A 17,650-nucleotide genomic window follows, 5' to 3' on the forward strand; every position below is an offset into this window, starting at 1 on the left:
TATTCAAAATACGAGGGAAAAATGTTGAAAAAATTGAAAATATGAGGGAAAAACGGAAAAAAAGAAAATATGAAGGAAAAATGTGGAAAAAAAAGGAAAAAATGAGGGAAAAAGGGAGAAAAAAAAATGGAAAAAATTGAAAATACGAGGGAAAAATGTGGAAAAAAAAAAAAGGAAAAAAAGGGAGAAATGAAGGAAAAAAACGGAAAAATAACGAGGGAAAAACGGAGAAAAACGAGGGGAAAAAAAAGAGAATTTTGGTGTCAAATTTGGGGATTTTGGGGTTTTTTTTGTTGTTTTTTTGTTGTTTTTTTTTTTTTTGCCCCCCAAAAAACGGGGGTGGGGGAGGGGCGGGGGAGGCGGGGCTTGGTGGCCCCGCCCAGGCCCCGCCCCCTCATTTGCATAATTGTGTATTTTTCTTTTTTTTCCCCTTTTTTTTTATCCTCCCCCCCTAAAAAAAAAAAGGACCCCGGGACCAGGGGCCCAGGCACGACCCAGGTAATTAATTAATTCTTAATTAATTCATTAATTAATTAATTAGCGGGGGATAATTGGGTTGGGTTTGGGTTAATTAACGGAATAATTAATGGCGTTTATTGGGGCTTAATTTGGGCAGTGATTGGTTTGATTGGGGTAATTAAGGGGGTAATTAAAAGGGTAATTAGCAGGAGTAAATGGGGGGATAAAGGGGCGGGATTGGGATTAATTAATGGGGTAATTAATGGTGTTTATTAGGGTTGATTAGTGCTGATAACGGGGTTAATTGGGGGTAATTAATGGCGTAATTAGTGGGTAATTAGCTGCAATAAAAACGGGGAATGAGAGATTAGGATTGCGTTAATTAACTGGGCAATTAATTGGATTTATTGGGGGTTAATTAGCGCTGATGGCGGGGTTAATTGGGGGTAATTAATGGCGTATTAGTGGGTAATTAGCTGGAATTAAGCGGGGAATGAGAGATTAGGATTGCGTTAATTAACTGGGCAATTATTGGATTTATTGGGGTTAATTAGCGCTGATAAGGGGTAATTAATGGGGTCATTAGTGGGTAATTAGCAGGGATTAGAGGTTATGGATGGGGTAATTAATGGGGTAATTAATGGGGTAATTAACGATAATTTGCGTGGGGGAGGGGCTTTGGGGCCGTTTTCGAGTCCTAGGGTGGGATTAATTAGAGTTAATTACCTTGCAATTTCAGTAATTAGCGCTAATTAGCGTTAATTAGTTAATTAATCTGTAAATGAGGGGGACAACAGGAGGGTTCCGGGGTGGGGGAGGGGCTTGGGGGCCGTTTCGGCGCTTTGGGGGCGGGCTGACGGGGTTTAATCAGCGCTAATGAGTCACTAATGAACGCTAATTAGCGCTAATTAAGGGTAATTAACGGCCCTCGCAGGTGAGCAGGACAACTCGGACAACAACACGATCTTCGTGCAGGGGCTGGGCGAGAACGTCACCATCGAGTCCGTGGCCGATTACTTCAAACAGATCGGAATCATCAAGGTGAGACTCACCTGGACAGGTGAGAGACACACCTGGGGGGGTGAGGGACACCTGGGGGGTGACAGAGACACCTGGGACTCACCTGGACAGGTGAGAGACACCTGGGGGGGTGAGAGACACACCTGGGACAGGTGAGAGACACCTGGGGGGGTGAGGGACACACCTGGGGGGGGCTGGGATATACCTAGGACACACCTGGGACAGGTGAGAGACACACCTGGGGGGGTGGGACACACCTGGGGGGGTGAGAGACACACCTGGGGGGGGGGGTGACAGAGACACCTGGGCAGGTGAGAGACACCTGGGGGGGGTGACAGAGACACCTGGGCAGGTGAGAGACACACCTGGGGGGGTGGGACACACCTGGACAGGTGAGAGACACCTGGGACAGGTGAGAGACACCTGGGGGGGCTGGGACACACCTGGGACAGGTGAGACACACCTGGGGGGTGAGAGGCACACCTGGACAGGTGAGACACACCTGGGGGGGGTGAGAGGCACACCTGGCCAGGTGAGGGACACACCTGGGGGGGTGAGAGACACACCTGGGACAGGTGAGAGAGACACCTTGGGGGGTGAGGAACACACCTGGGTACACCTGGGACAGGTGAGGGACACACCCGGGTACACCTGGGACACACCTGAGACACATCTCTAGCTGGTCCTACCTGTTCTCAGGTGTTCTCACCCTGTTAGCTGGGCACTCACTGGGCACTGTGGTCACTCAGTGGTCACTCAGTGGTCAGTGGTCACTCAGTGGTCACTCAGTGGTCACTCAGTGGTCACTCAGGGTCACTCAGTGGTCACTCAGTGCTCACAGTGGTCACTCAGTGGTCACTCAGTGGTCACTCAGTGGTCACTCAGGGTCACTCAGTGGTCACTCAGTGGTCAGTGGTCACTCAGTGGTCAGTGGTCACTCAGTGGTCACTCAGTGGTCACTCACGGTCACTCTGTGCTCACCCAGACCAATAAGAAGACCGGCCAGCCCATGATCAATCTCTACACCGACCGCAGAGACCGGCAAGCTCAAGGGCGAGGCCACCGTGTCCTTCGACGACCCCCCCTCGGCCAAGGCCGCCATCGACTGGTTTGATGGTCAGTTCATTAATTTATTAATTATTAATTAGCGATCCGTTAATTACAGCCCCAAAATCCCTGATTTATAACCCCAAATTCCCTCATTTATAGCCTCAAAATCCTCATTTATAAGCCCTCGGCCAAGGCCGCCATCGACTGGTTTGATGGTCAGCTCATTAATTTATTAATTATTAATTAATGATCCGTTAATTACAGCCTCAAAATCCCTGATTTATAACCCAAAAATCCTCATTTATAGCCCCAAAATCCTCATTTATAACCCCTCGGCCAAGGCCGCCATCGACTGGTTTTGATGGTCAGTTTCATTAATTTATTAATTATTAATTAATGATCTGTTAATTACAGCCCCAAAATCCCTGATTTATTACCCAAAAAACTTCATTTATAACCCCAAATCCCTGATTTATAACCCCAAAAATTCTGATTTATAACCCCTCGGCAAGGCCGCCATCGACTGGTTTGATGGTCAGTTCATTAGATAATTAATTATTAATTAATGATCCGTTAATTACAGCCCCAAAATCCCTGATTTATAACCCCAAAATCCTCATTTATAGCCCCAAATCCCTCATTTATAGCCCCCAAAATCCTCATTTATAACCCCAAAAATTCTGATTTATAACCCCTCGGCCAAGGCCGCCATCGACTGGTTTGATGGTCAGCTCATTAAATAATTAGTTATTAATTAACGATCCATTCATTAGAACCCCAAAATCCTGAGTTCTGACCCCAAAATCGTGAATTGTAACTCCAAAAATCCTTTTTTCCCCATTTTTCCCCAATTTTCCCCCATTTTTTCAATTTTTTCTCTCATTTTTCCCTCATTTTTTCCCCATTATTTTCCCATTATCCCCCATTATTTTTCCCCCATTATCCCCCATTTTTCCCCATTATTTTTCCCCTTTTTTCCCCATTATTCCCCATTATTTTCCCCCCATTATTTTCCCCATTATTTTCCCATTATTCCCCATTATTCCCCCATTATTTTTCCCCATTTTTCTCCATTATTTTCCCCATTTTTCCCCATTATTCCCCATTATTCCCCCATTATTTTACCCCATTATTTTCCCCCATCATTTTCCCCATTATTCCCCATTATTCCCCATTCTTTCCCCCATTATTCCCCATTCTTTCCCCATTATTCCCCCATATTTCCCCATTATTCCCCATTATTCCCCATTATTCCCCCATTATTTTTCCCCATTTTTCTCCATTATTTTCCCCATTATTCCCCCATTATTCCCCATTATTCCCCACCATTTTTCCCCATCTTTCCCCATTATTTTTCCCCATTATTCCCCATTATTTTCCCCATTTTATCCCCATTATTCCCCATTATTTTCCCATTATTTTCCCATTATTCCCATTATTCCGCCATTATTTTTCCCCATTTTTCTCCATTATTTTCCCATTTTTCCCCATTATTCCCATTATTTTCCCATTATTCCCCCATTATTTCCCCATTATTCCCCATCATTTTTCCCCATCATTTTCCCCCATTTTTCCCTATTCTTTCCTCTTTTTTCCCCATTATTCCCCATTATTTTTCCCCTTTTTTCTCCATTATTTCCCAATTTTTTTCCCCATTTTTCCACCATTTTTTCCCATTTTTCCCCATTTTTTTCCCTATTCTTTCCTTTTTTTTCCCCATTATTTTCCCCATTATCCCCCATTATCCCCCATTATCCCCCATTATCCCCCATTATTCCCCATTATTTCCCCATTTTTCCCCATTATTTTCCCCATTATTCCCCATTATTCCCCCATTATTCCCCCATTATTCCCCATTATTTCCGGTTTTCCAGGGAAGGAATTTTCTGGCAATCCCATCAAGGTTTCCTTCGCCACTCGCCGCGCGATTTCACCCGGGCGGGGGCGCCGCGGCCGGGGCCGGGGAGGTGAGTCACAAAAAAACCAAAATTCTCGTTTTTTACACCAAAAATTCTCATTTTATATCCCTAAAATATTCTTCATTTTATCCCAAAAATATCCCCCCTTTTCACCCCAAAATTCTCATTTTTCGCACCAAAAAATCCTCTTTTTTAACCCCAAAAATTCTCATTTTTTACACCAAAAATTCCCATTTTATATCCCTAAAATATCCTCATTTAATCCCAATATTCACCTGGCCGGGGCGGGGAGGTGAGTCACAAAAAACCCAAATTCTCGTTTTTTACACCAAAAATTCCCATTTTATATCCCTAAAATATCCCTCATTTATCCCAAAAATATTCCTCATTTTATCCCCAAAATATCCCACTTTTTCACCCCAAAATTCTCATTTTTTACACCAAAAAATCCTCTTTTTTATCCCAAAAATTCTCATTTTTTACACCAAAAAATCCCCATTTTATCCCCAAAATATCCTCATTTATCCCAAAAATATTCCTCATTTTATCCCCAAAAATATTCCTGCTTTTTATCCCAAAATTCTCTTTTTTCACCCAAAAATTCTCCTTTTTCACACCAAAAATTCCTCATTTTTCCCAAAAATATCCCCCTTTTTCACCCCAAAATCCTCTTTTTTCACCCCAAAAAATCCCCGTTTTATCCCAAAATATCCCTCATTTTTATCCCAAAATCCTCATTTTTCACCCCAAAAATCCCCTTTTTTTTTAAAATCCCAAAATTCATCTTTTCCACCCCAAAATTCCCTTTTTTTTTCCCCCCAAATTTCCTATTTTTGGGTCCCTCTGGGTTCTGCAATTCCCAAATTTCTGTTTTTAACCAAAATTTTGGTTTTTTTCCCAATCCAAGCCCCTGGAATTGTGAAATTTCTGATTTTAACCAAAATTTGGTTTTTTTCCCCATTCCAGGCCCCTGGAATTGTGAAATTTCTGATTTTAACCAAAATTTTGTTTTTTCTCCCCAATCCAAGCCCCTGGAATTGTGAAATTTTTGGGTTTTTTAACCAAAATTTGTGTTTTTCTCCCCATTCCAGGCCCCTGGAATTGTGGAATTTCTGTTTTTAACCAAAACTTGTGTTTTTTTCCCCAATCCAGGCCCCTGGAATTGTGAAATTTCTGTTTTAAACCGAAATTTGTGTTTTTCTCCCCAATCCAAGCCCCATGAATTGTGAAATTTCTGTTTTTAACCGAAATTTGTGTTTTTCTCCCCAATCCAAGCCCCTGGAATTGTGAAATTTTTGGGTTTTTAACCAAAATTTGTGGTTTTTTCCCCCAATCCAGGCCCCTGGAATTGTGGAATTTCTGTTTTTAACCGAAATTCTGTTTTTTCTCCCCAATCCAAGCCCCTGGAATTGTGGAATTTCTGTTTTTAACCAAAATTCTGGTTTTTCTCCCCCAATCCAGGCCCCTGGAATTGTGAAATTTCTGTTTTTAACCAAAATTTTGGTTTTTCTCCCCAATCCAGGCCCCCTGGGCAGGGGCGGGTTCGGCTCGGGGGCTCCGGGGGCTTCACCGGAGGGGGGGGCCCAGCAGAGAGCGGGGGACTGGAAATGCCCCAACCCGTGAGTTTGTACTGGGATATACTGGGATGGACTGGGATGGACTGGGTTATACTGGGATGGACTGGGATAGACTGGGATATACTGGGATGGACTGGGATAGACTGGATGGACTGGGATGGACTGGGTTATACTGGGATGGACTGGGATATACTGGTTATACTGGGATGGACTGGGATGGACTGGGATATACTGGAGGGGCCCAGCAGAGAGCGGGGGACTGAAATGCCCCAACCCGTGAGTTCATACTGGGATATACTGGGATGGACTGGGATGGACTGGGATATACTGGGATGGACTGGGATGGACTGGGATATACTGGGATGGACTGGAGGGACTGGGATGGACTGGGATGGACTGGGATGGACTGGGATATACTGGGATGGACTGGGATGGACTGGGATGGACTGGGATGGACTGGGATGGACTGGGAGGGACTGGGATGGACTGGGATATACTGGGATGGACTGGGATGGACTGGGAGGGACTGGGATGGACTGGGATGGACTGGGATAGACTGGGATGGGACTGGGATGGACTGGGATGGACTGGGATGGACTGGGATAGACTGGGATGGACTGGGATGGACTGGGATGGACTGGGAGGGACTGGATGGACTGGGATGGACTGGGATAGACTGGGATGGGACTGGGATGGACTGGGATGGACTGGGATGGACTGGGAGGGACTGGGATGGACTGGTTTGGACTGGGATAGACTGGGATGGGACTGGGATAGACTGGGATGGACTGGGATAGACTGGGATGGACTGGGATAGACTGGGATGGACTGGGTTATACTGGATGGACTGGGATGGACTGGGATGGACTGGGATATACTGGGATGGGACTGGGATAGACTGGGATGGACTGGGATGGACTGGGAGGGACTGGGATAGACTGGGATGGACTGGGATAGACTGGGATGGACTGGGTTATACTGGGATGGACTGGGTTATACTGGGATGGACTGGGATATACTGGGATGGACTGGATGGACTGGGTTATACTGGGATAGACTGGGATGGACTGGGTTATACTGGGATGGACTGGGTTATACTGGGATGGACTGGGATGGACTGGTTTATACTGGGTTATACTGGGATGGACTGGGATAAACTGGGATGGGACTGGGTTACACTGGTTCATACTGGTTTGGACTGGGTTATACTGGAATGGGTGTGGAGGGTGTGTGACGTCGCTGGTGATGTCATGGTGACGTCACAGGGCGTGTGAGAACCTGGGGAAGGGGACGGGGGAAACTGGGATGAACTGGGAAGGGAACTGGGATGAACTGGGAAGGGGTGTGACGTCACCAGTGATGGATGACGTCAGTGATGATGACGTCACAGGCGTGTGGGAACCTGGGGAAGGGACTGGGATGGACTGGGAAGGGAACTGGGATGGGGTGTGGCGGGTGTGTGACGTCACCGGTGGCGGGATGACGTCACTGATGACGCGATTGCTGACGTCACAGAGCGTGCGAGAACATGAACTTCTCGTGGCGGAACGAGTGCAACCAATGCAAGGCCCCCAAACCCGAGGGGGGGCCCGGGGGGCCTCACCTGGGCGGGGGCGGGGCCGGAAAATACCCCGGGGGGGGCGGCGGCCGAGGAGGAAATCACCTGGGTAAGGACGGGGCACACCTGGGCACACCTGGGTACACCTGGGCACTGTAAAATACACACCTGGGCACACCTGGGACACCTGGGTACACCTGGGTACTGCAAAATACACACCTGGGTACACCTGGGCACACCTGGGTACACCTGGGCACACCTGGGCACTGCAAAATACACACCTGGGTACACCTGGTACACCTGGGCACTGCAAAATACACACCTGGGTACACCTGGGTAAGGACGGGGCACACCTGGGTACACCTGGGCACACCTGGGTACTGCAAAATACACACCTGGGGGCACCTGGGGACATTTAAAATACACTTGGGCACACTTGTACAGACATACCTGTACGCACACACACCTGTACACACACACCTGTACAGTCACACCTGTACACACCTGTCCATGCTCACCTGTCCATGCTCACCTGTTGACTCACCTGTCCGCAGGTGGAGGGTTCGAGGATCGCCGCGGCGGCCGCGGGGGCTTTGACCGCGGGGGGTTCCGTGGCCGCGGGGGCGGACCGGGGCGGATTCCGGGGGGGCCGAGGGGGCGAGCGGGGAGGATTCGGACCCGGCAAAATGGACAGCAGGTGAGGGACCCGAATGGGGGGGGAAAATTGGGAATTTTGGGGGAAAAAAACCGGGATTTTGGGGGAATAAATGGGGTTTATGGGGAAAAAATTGGGAATTTTGGGGAATAAATGGGATTTTGGGGGGAAAAAATGGGGGTTTGGGGAATAAATTGGGAATTCTGGGGGAAAAAATGTGATTTTGGGGGGAAAAAACAGAGGTTTGGGGGAAAAAATGGGATTTTGGGGGGGAATAAATGGGATTTTGGGGGGGAATAAATGGGATTTTGGGGGAATAAATGGATTTTGGGGAAAAATAAATGGGATTTTGGGGGAATAAATGGGATTTGGGGGGAAAAAGCCACGGGATTTGAGGGGGAAAACGGGGATTTGGGGAAAAAATGTATGGGTTTGGGGGAAATAAATGGGATTTTGGGGGGAATAAATTGGGAATTTTGGGGGAATAAATGGGGGTTTGGGGGGAATAAATGGGATTTTGGGGGAAAAATGGGATTTTGGGGGAAATAAATGGGATTCGGGGGAATAAATGGGATTTTTGGGGGAAAAAATTGGGAATTTTGGGGGGAATAAATTGGGATTTTTGGGGAAAAAATTGGGAATTTTGGGGGAATAAATGGGGATTTGGGGGGGAATAAATGGGAATTTGGGGGGATAAATGGGAATTTTGGGGGAATAAATGGGATTTTGGGAAAAAATGTATGGGGATTTGGGGGAATAAATGGGAATTTGGGGGAAAAATAAATGGGATTTGGGGGGGAAATAAATGGGTTTGGGGGGAAAAACAGGGATTTCGGGAAAAAATAAATGGGGTTTGGGGGGAATAAATGGATTTTGTGGGGAATAAATGGGATTTTGGGGGAAAAAACCACGGGATTTGAGGGGAAAAACGGGGGATTTGGGGAAAAAATAAATGGGAATTTGGGGGAGTAAGTGGGAATTTGGGGGAAATAAATGGGATTTTGGGGAAAAAATAAACGGGGTTTTGGGGGAATAAATGGGAATTTGGGGAAAAATAAATGGGGTTTGGGGGGAATAAATGGATTTTTTGGGAAATGGATTTTGGGGAGAAAATGGGATTTTGGGGGGAAAAGGGATTTGGGACAAAAACCATGGGATTTTGGGGGGGAAGACCCGGGGGTTTTTTTGGGGGAAAAAAAGGGGATTTTGGAGGAAATAAATGGGATTTTTTGGGGGTGAAAAAAAAAAAAAATAAAATTTCCGTCCGCAGGGGCGACCACCGGCAGGACGACGGGAGCGGCCATATTGAGCCCCTCCCCCACCCCGCCCCTCCCCCACCCCCCCGTTTTTTATTACCCCTCCCCCCCCTCCTCTTCTCTCTCTGCCCCTCCCCACCGCGGGTTCGCCCCCCCCCGCTTTTAACCTTTCCCCTCCCCCCACCCCCAATAAAGGAAATTTTGGGGAAGAATTTGGGGCGGATTCTGATTGGACGGGGATGGGAGTGTTTGGGGGGGTGGGCGTGGCTGGGCTGTGAGCTCATTAAGGCGCTAATGAGGCACTTCCGGCCGCGGGGCTCATTAGGGGGTCATTAACAAAGTCGTTAAGCGGTGACGTCACGAAGGGCGGGGCGCGTAAATAAGGACGGGGGCCCTTTAAGGGTGCGGAGGGGCGTGGCTATGAGCGGTGATTTGCATAAGGGGCGTGGATTGGTCGTAAATAGAATTGAGGGGCGTGACTTGTTTTAAAACACTTTGTGGGCGTGTCTTAGCGTGTTAATTAGCATAATGGCGTGGTTTGTCTGCAATGGCCATTGGTGGGCGTGGTTTGCCCGTAAATGGATAGTGGGGGCGTGGCTAAGGCGCGGCGGGAATGATGATGGGCGTGGCCATGCAGGTGCCCTTACAGGTGCCAGGGACGGCACAGGGCTGCAGGTTACCCGCACAGGTGTGCGGGGAGCAGCCATTTCCGGGACAGCTGCGCCATGACCGCGTCCAGGTGAGAGGGAAGGAGCATCCCCCGTACAGGTACGGAGAGAGGCGTGGCCTTGGAGGTGGGAAACGCCCGCCCAGGTACGCGGGGCGTGGCGCAGGTGCTGAGGGCAGGAAGTGCCCGCACAGCTGGCGGGGCGTGTTGGCGGCCAGGTGAGGGGGGTGGGTGTGTTTGTGTGTGTGGGAAGGGGGCAGATTCCGGACAGGTACCAGGGGCGTGGCCGCGTTCAGGTGAGGGGAGGGGGGAACGGAAGGTGCCGGCGGCCACAGCGGCGCTGGAGCGATGAGGAGGCGGCGGCGGGAGCCGGGAGCGGGGCCCGGAGCGGGGCCGGCGGTGCTGCGCTGCTGCTGCTGCTGCTGCCGGCGGGCGGTGAGAGCCGAGGGGATTTGGGGGGGGTCCTGAGGGGATTTAGGGGGGTCCTGAGGGGATGTGGGGGGCTCTAAGGGGATTTAGGGGGCTCTGAGGGGATTTAGGGGGGAATCCTGAGGGGATTTTTGGGGAATCGTGAGGGGATTTTAGCGGGGAATCATGAGGGGATTTGGGCGGGAATCGTGAAGGGATTTTGGGGGTCCTGAGGGGATTTAGGGGGCTCTGAGGGGATTCGGGGGGCTCTAAGGGAATTTAGGGGGTCCTGAGGGGATTTTTGGGGAATCCTGAGGGGATTTCTGGGGAATCGTGAGGGGATTTTAGCGGGGAATCATGAGGGGATTTGGGCGGGAATCGTGAGGGGATTTAGGGGGGTCCTGAGGGGATTTAGGGGGGTCCTGAGGGGATTTAGCGGGAATCGTGAGGGGATTTTTGCGGGGAATCCTGAGGGGATTGGGAAGTCCGAGGGGATTTTGGTGGCTCTGAGGAGATTTAGGGGTCTCCGAGGAGATTTGGGGGGTCCTGAGGGGATTTGAGAAGGAATCGTGAGGGAATTTTAGCGAGGAATCCTGAGGAGATTTGGGCGGGAATCGTGAGGGGATTTGGGGGGTCTGAGGGGATTCGGGGGGCTCTGAGGTGATTTGGGGGAGTCCTGAGAGGTTTTGAGAGGATTTGAGAAGGATTCGTGAGGGGATTTTAGCGGGAATCGTGAGGGGATTTAGGCGGAGTCGTGAGGGGATTTGGAAAGTCTGAGGGGATTTAAGGGACTCCGAGGGGATTTAGGGGGCTCTGAGGGGATTTCGGGTATCCCGAGGGTATTTGGGGGCTCCTGAGGGATTTTGGGGAGATTTGAAGGGATTTGAGAAGAAATCCTGAGGGGATTTTAGCGGGGAAACGTGAGGGGATTTGGGCGGGAATCGTGAGGGGATTTAGGAGATTCCTGAGGGATTTGGGAGTTTTTGGAGGGAAAGGTGAGGGGATTTTAATGGGGAATCCTGAGGGGATTTTGGGGAATCCTGAGGCGAATTTGGGGAATTCTGAGGGGATTTTTGGGGGAATCCCGAGGGATTTTGGGGGAATCCTGAGGGGATTTTGGGGGAATTCTGGGGGATTTTAATGGGGAATCCTGAGGAGATTTTGGGGGGAATTCTGAGGGGATTTTGAGGAGTTCTGAGGGGATTTGAAGGGATTTGGAGGGTTCTGAGGGGATTTGAGGCGATTTGGGGGGATTTTGGAGGATTTGAGGGGATTTTGATGAGTTCTGAGGGATTTTGGAGGATTTGAGGAGATTTTGGGGAATTTGAGGGGATTTTAAGGAGTTCTGAGGGGATTTTGGGAGATTTGAGGGGATTTGAGGAGTTCTGAGGGGATTTTGAGGAGTTCTGAGGAGATTTTGAAGGATTGAGGGATTTTGAAGGATTTGGAGGCTTCCGAGAGGATTTTGGGGAAATCTGGTGGTTCCGAGTGGATTTTGAGGAGATCTGAGGCGATTTTGGGGAATCTGAGCGGTTCCGAGTGGATTTTGAGGAGATCTGAGGCGATTTTGGGGGAATCTGAGCGGTTCCGAGTGGATTTTGGGAGATCTGAGGCGATTTTGGGGAAATCTGAGCAGTTCCGAGTAGATTTTTGGGAGATCTGAGGCGATTTTGGGGAAATCTGAGCGGTTCCGAGTAGATTTTTGGGGAGATTTGAGGCGATTTGGGGGAATCTGAGCGGTTCCGAGTGGATTTTGGGGAGATTTGAGGCGATTTTGGGGAAATCTGGGTGGTAATTTTGGGAAATCTGGGTGGTTCCGAGTAGATTTTTGGGGAGATTTGAGGCGATTTTGGGGGAATCTGAGCGGTTCTGAGTAGATTTTGGGGAGATCTGAGGCGATTTTGGGGAAATCTGAGCGGTTCCGAGTGGATTTTGGGGAGATTTGAGGTTATTGGGAAATCCCCGCGGGGACGCGCAACCCGGGGGAGGCTCTGAGGTGACAAAATTTGATTTCGGTGCGGCGGTTTCGGAGGCGGGGGGGGCTCAGAGGGGACACACACACAGGTGTGCCGGCCAGGTGACACGCACAGGTGACACGGTGTTGGGGGGGGGGGTGTCACACCCCCCTGGCCCCACAGCACACATTCCTGGGGCCGGTTTTTCCGGCTCGCCCCGGTGCCAGCCCGGATGTCCCTCGTGTCCGGCCAGGTCACCCTAAGTGGGGGGGGGGGGAGGAGGAAGGGGCCCAAAAAAGGGGCTTGTGACGTCACCGTCCCCATGGGGGTGTCCCCAAAGGGGGTTATGACGTCATCACCCCCCCCCCTTTTCCCCCCTCACAGGTCATTGGGGGGCGGCAGCAGAGGATGACACAGGTGAGGGGGGAGGGGCGCAGAACACACCTGGGGAGGGGGGAGGGGTCCGCTCAGGTGGGGGGGGGGGGGTCCTGGAAGGGGAGGGGTCCCAATTTTGGGGTGGGTTCCTTAAGGGGAAAGGTCCCAAATTTTGGGGGGTCCCTTAAAGGGGAGGGGTCCCATTTTTGGGGGGGTTCCCTTAAGGGGAGGGGTCCCATTTTTGGGGGTCCCATTTTTGGAAAGTTCCATTAAGGGGAGGGGTCCCATTTTTGGGGTCCCATTTTGGAAAGTTCCATTAGGGGAGGGGTCCTATTTTTAGGGGTCCTTAAAGGGGAGGGGTCCCCGTTTTCGGGTGGTTTCATTAAGGGGAGGGGTCCGATTTTTGGGGTGGTTCCTTTAAGGGAGAGATCCCATTTTTTGGGGGGTTTCTTAAGGGGAGGGCTCCCATTTTTGGGGTCCCTGAGGGGGAATGCTCCCATTTTTGTGGGATACCCCACCTGTGCTCTTTTTTTTTTTTTTTTGGAGGAGGGGGCTGCTTTCCCTGACTCGCCCCCTCCCCTTTTTAACCCCGTCAGTGCCGTGCGGGACCCCCGTGCACCGGCGGGTGGTGGGGGGCTCGGGGGCGCAGGAGGGGCAGTGGCCGTGGCAGGTGAGCGTGACCTTCAGGGGGCGCCACGTCTGCGGGGGGGGCCCTGATCGCCCCGGCCTGGGTGCTGACAGCTGCGCACTGCTTCCCGCCGTGAGTACCCTGAAACAGCCCCAAATAGCCCCAAAAATGTCCCAAAATAGCCCCAAAAAATAGCCCCGGAGTGCCCCCTAAATAGCCCCCAAATAGCCCCAAAAATAGCCCCGGAGTGCCCCTGAAATAGCCCCAAAATAGCCCCAAAAATGTCCCCTAAATAGCCCCCAAATAGCCCCAAAAATGTCCCAAAATAGCCCCAAAAATAGCCCCGGAGTGTCCCCGAAATAGCCCCAAAATAGCCCCAAAAATAGCCCCGGAGTGCCCCGAAATATCCCCAAAATAGCCCCAAAAATATCCCAAAATAACCCCAAAATAGCCCCAAAAATAGCCCCGGAGTGTCCCCGAAATAGCCCCCGAAATAGCCCCAAAAATATCCCAAAATAGCCCAAAAAATATCCCCGGAGTGCCCCCAAAATATCCCCAAAAATATCCCCGGAGTGCCCCCAAAATATCCCCAAAAATATCCCCTAACTGCCCCTGAAATATCCCCAAAATAGCCCCAAAAATATCCCCAAAATATCCCCAAAATAGCCCCAAAAATGTCCCCCCCGAAATCCCCAAATTCCCCCCCAAAATCCCCAAATTTTCCAAATTTCCCCCCCCCCCAAATCCCCCCAATCCCTCCAAAATCCCCAAATTTTCCCAAATTTCCCCAAATTCCCCCTTCTCCCCTAGGGAGAACCCCCTCCCCGAGTACCTTTGGGATCCCCCAAATCTTCCCCCCAAATCTTTCCCAAAATCCCAAAATTCCCCCCAAAATTCCCCCTAAAATCCCCAAATTCCCCCCAGAATTCCCAAAATCTCCGAATTCCCCCCAAAATCTCCCCCAAATTCCCCCCGAAATCCCAAATTCCCCCCCAAATTCCCTCCCAAAACCCCCAAATTCCCCCCCGAAGTCCCCAAATCCCCCCCAAATTTCCCAAATTCCTTCCCTGAAATCCCCCAAATCCCCAAATTCATCCCGAATTCCCCAAATCCCCCCCAAATGTCCCAAATTCCCCCTGAAATCCCCAAATTCCCCCCGAAATCCCCAAATTCTCCCCAAAATCCCCAATCCCCCCCAAACGTCCCCAATTCCCCGTTGTCCCGTAGGGAGAACCCCCTCCCCGAGTACCTTTGGGATCCCCCAAATCCCCAAATTCCTCCCGAAATCCCCTAATTCTCCCCCAAATTCCCCCCGAAATCCCCAAAATCTCCCCCCAAATCCCCCCAAACTCCCCCGAATTCCCCAATTCCCCCCCGAATTCCCCAATTCCCCCCCGAATTCCCCAATTCCCCCCGAATTCCCCAATTCCCCCCCCCAATTCCCCAATTCCCCGTTGTCCCGTAGGGAGAACCCCCTCCCCGAGTACCGGGTGACGCTGGGGGTGCTGCAGCTCCTGTCCCCTCCCCCCGACGCCCAGGTGAGGGGCGTGGCCTCCGTCGCGCGCCACCCGGCCTATCGCGACTATCGCGACAGCGAGGCGGAGCCACGGCCGCGGGGCCAGGGGGGGGAGCCCGCCGGGGACCTGGCCCTGGCCCGCCTGGACCCCCCCGCCCGCCCGTCGCGATTGGTACGGCCCGTGTGCGTGCCCGCCAGCACCGTGAGCTTCGAGCCCGGCAGCAACTGCACCGTGACCGGCTGGGGACACGTCAGGACCGCGGGTAGGACACTGGGATAAACTGGGATACACTGGGATACACTGGGGACACGCTGGGGACACGTCAGGACCGCGGGTACCGCACTGGGATAAACTGGGATAAACTGGGATACACTGGGGACACACTGGGGACAGGCTGGGGACACGTCAGGACCGCGGGTACCGCACTGGGATAAACTGGGATAAACTGGGATACACTGGATACACTGGGGACACGTCAGGACCGCGGGTAGGACACTGGGATAAACTGGGATAAACTGGGATACACTGGGGACAGGCTGGGGACACGTCAGGACCGCGGTACCGCACTGGGATAAAACTGGGAGGGACTGGGATACACTGGGATACACTGGGGACACGCTGGGGACACGTCAGGACCGCGGGTACCGCACTGGGGGGACTGGGATACACTGGGATACACTGGGATACACTGGGACACACTGGGGACACGTCAGGACCGCGGGTACCGCACTGGGATAAACTGGGAGGGACTGGGATAAACTGGGAGGGACTGGGGACACCGGGACAGCTGTGGTGACCCCGTGGTGACCCCGCTGTCCCCTGTCGCTGTCGCTGTCCCTGTCCCCTGTCGCTGTCGCTGTCCCCTGTCGCTGTCCCCTGTCGCTGTCCCCTGTCTCTGTCCCCTGTCCCCTGTCGCTGTTCCCTGTCCCTGTCGCTGTCGCTGTCGCTGTCGCTGTCCCCTGTCCCCTGTCTCTGTCCCCTGTCCCCTGTCGCTGTCCCTGTCCCCTGTCGCTGTCGCTGTCGCTGTCCCCGCAGTGCCGCTGCCGCCGCCGCGGACGCTGCAGCAGCTGGAGGTGCCGCTGCTGAGCCAGCGCCATTGTCGCTGTCTGTACGCGCTGGGGACGGCGACAGCGCCCGCCGAGGGGCTGGGGACACCCGCGGGGGACACCATCTGTGCCGGCTTCCCGCACGGCCAGCGCGACGCCTGCCAGGTGCGTGCCACCTCTGTCCCCGTGTCACCTCCCCGTCACCCGTGTCACCTCCCCGTGTCACCTCCCTGTCACCCGTGCCACCTCTGTCCCTGTGCCACCTCCCCGTGTCACCTCTGTCCCCGTGTCACCTCCCTGTCACCCCCCTGTCACCCGTGTCACCTCCCAGTGTCCCCTCTGAGCCCCCCCCAATGTCCCTCATGCTCAGTGTGTCCCCGAAGTCCCCAGTCCCCCCCTTAATGTCCCCCCAATGTCCCAATCCCCTCGCTGTCCCCAGGGTGACTCCGGGGGTCCCCTCACCTGTCACCTGGGTGGCACCTGGCACGAGTGGGGATGTCCCTGTGTCCCCAATGTCCCCAGTCCCCTCAGCCCCCTGATGTCCCCAATCCCCTCAGTGTCCCCAGTGTCCCCTCACTGTCCCCCCATTGTCCCCAGGGTGACTCCGGGGGTCCCCTCACCTGTCGCCTGGGTGGCACCTGGCACCTGGCCGGAGTGGTGAGTTGGGGCGACGCCTGCGGGCTCCCCGGGCGCCCCGGGGTCTACACGGCCGTGTCCCCTCACCTGGCCTGGATCCTGTCCCTTGTCCCCGAGCTGTCCCCTCGCCACGCCCCCCAAAGTGTCCCCAAGGCCACGCCCCCCGCGCTGGGGGAGGGGGACCCCTGCCAGTTCGGGGAGCCCCCCCCCGGGCTGGCCCCGGCCCCTGGCACCTGGCCCAGGTGGGGACACGGGGGCGGGGCTGGCACCGGCGGTGACACCGGGGCTGCTGCTGGTGGCACTGGGGGGGGGCGCTGGGCTGGGCTTTGGGGTGAAAAAAACCCGGATTTGGGGTGAAAAAACCCGGATTTGGGGTCCTGCTCCAGTTCTAGGGGGTCCTGGGCTGGGATTTGGGGTGAAAAAAACCCGGATTTGGGGTGAAAAAAACGAGATTTGGGGGGTCCTGAGCTCGGTTTGGGGGTCCTGGGCTGGATTTGGGGGTCCTGGTTTGGGTTTTGGGGTGAAAAATCCGGATTTTGGGGGGGTTCTGGTCCAGTTCTGGGTGGTCCTGGGCTGGGTTTTGGGGTGAAACCCCCAGATTTGGGGGGATCCCGGTCCGGATTTTGGGGTGAAAACCCCGAATTTGGGGCATCCAAAAAGGGAGGGACCCCAAAAATGGGAGGTGAGACCCCAAAAATGGGAGGTGAGACCCCAAAAACGGCCCTAAAAATGGAGCTGGGACCCCAAAAATGAAACGTGGGACCCCCAAAAACGGGGGTGGGACCCCAAATTTGAATCCTGGGACCCCAAAATTTGGGATGTGACCCCAAAATTGAGCGCTGGGACCCCTCCCACCCCCCCCCAAAAAAAACCCCTCTGTGACCCCACCCGGGACCCCAAAAAATAAAAACTCTGAGACCCCTC

At 52.7% G+C, this 17,650-nt stretch overlaps 2 protein-coding genes across 2 annotated transcripts in view; both read left to right on the forward strand.

Annotated features, from left to right (window-relative positions):
• Positions 1–10,338, forward strand: part of FUS (FUS RNA binding protein) — a 25,582-nt gene extending 15,244 nt beyond the window's left edge. The window contains 11 exon segments of the mRNA XM_088157589.1: positions 464–498; positions 1,394–1,500; positions 2,465–2,512; positions 2,514–2,595; positions 4,404–4,496; positions 5,971–6,067; positions 7,541–7,692; positions 8,138–8,208; positions 8,210–8,280; positions 9,509–9,525; positions 9,528–10,338. Coding sequence (XP_088013715.1) covers positions 464–498; positions 1,394–1,500; positions 2,465–2,512; positions 2,514–2,595; positions 4,404–4,496; positions 5,971–6,067; positions 7,541–7,692; positions 8,138–8,208; positions 8,210–8,280; positions 9,509–9,525; positions 9,528–9,547 — 793 coding nt within the window. The 3' untranslated portion in view covers positions 9,548–10,338.
• LOC148219440 (serine protease 33-like) lies at positions 10,126–17,408 on the forward strand. Its single transcript, XM_088157599.1, is given in 7 exon segments — positions 10,126–10,327; positions 12,909–12,941; positions 13,496–13,602; positions 13,604–13,659; positions 14,993–15,306; positions 16,080–16,255; positions 16,688–17,408. Coding segments are annotated over 7 exon segments (1,284 nt in total). The 3' UTR covers positions 17,084–17,408.
• Positions 17,409–17,650: the final 242 nt, after the last annotated feature.

This window comes from Sturnus vulgaris, unplaced genomic scaffold, assembly GCF_052056855.1.
Source record: "Sturnus vulgaris isolate bStuVul1 unplaced genomic scaffold, bStuVul1.hap1 Scaffold_1139, whole genome shotgun sequence".
In the NCBI taxonomy this organism is placed as follows: Eukaryota; Metazoa; Chordata; class Aves; order Passeriformes; family Sturnidae; genus Sturnus; species Sturnus vulgaris.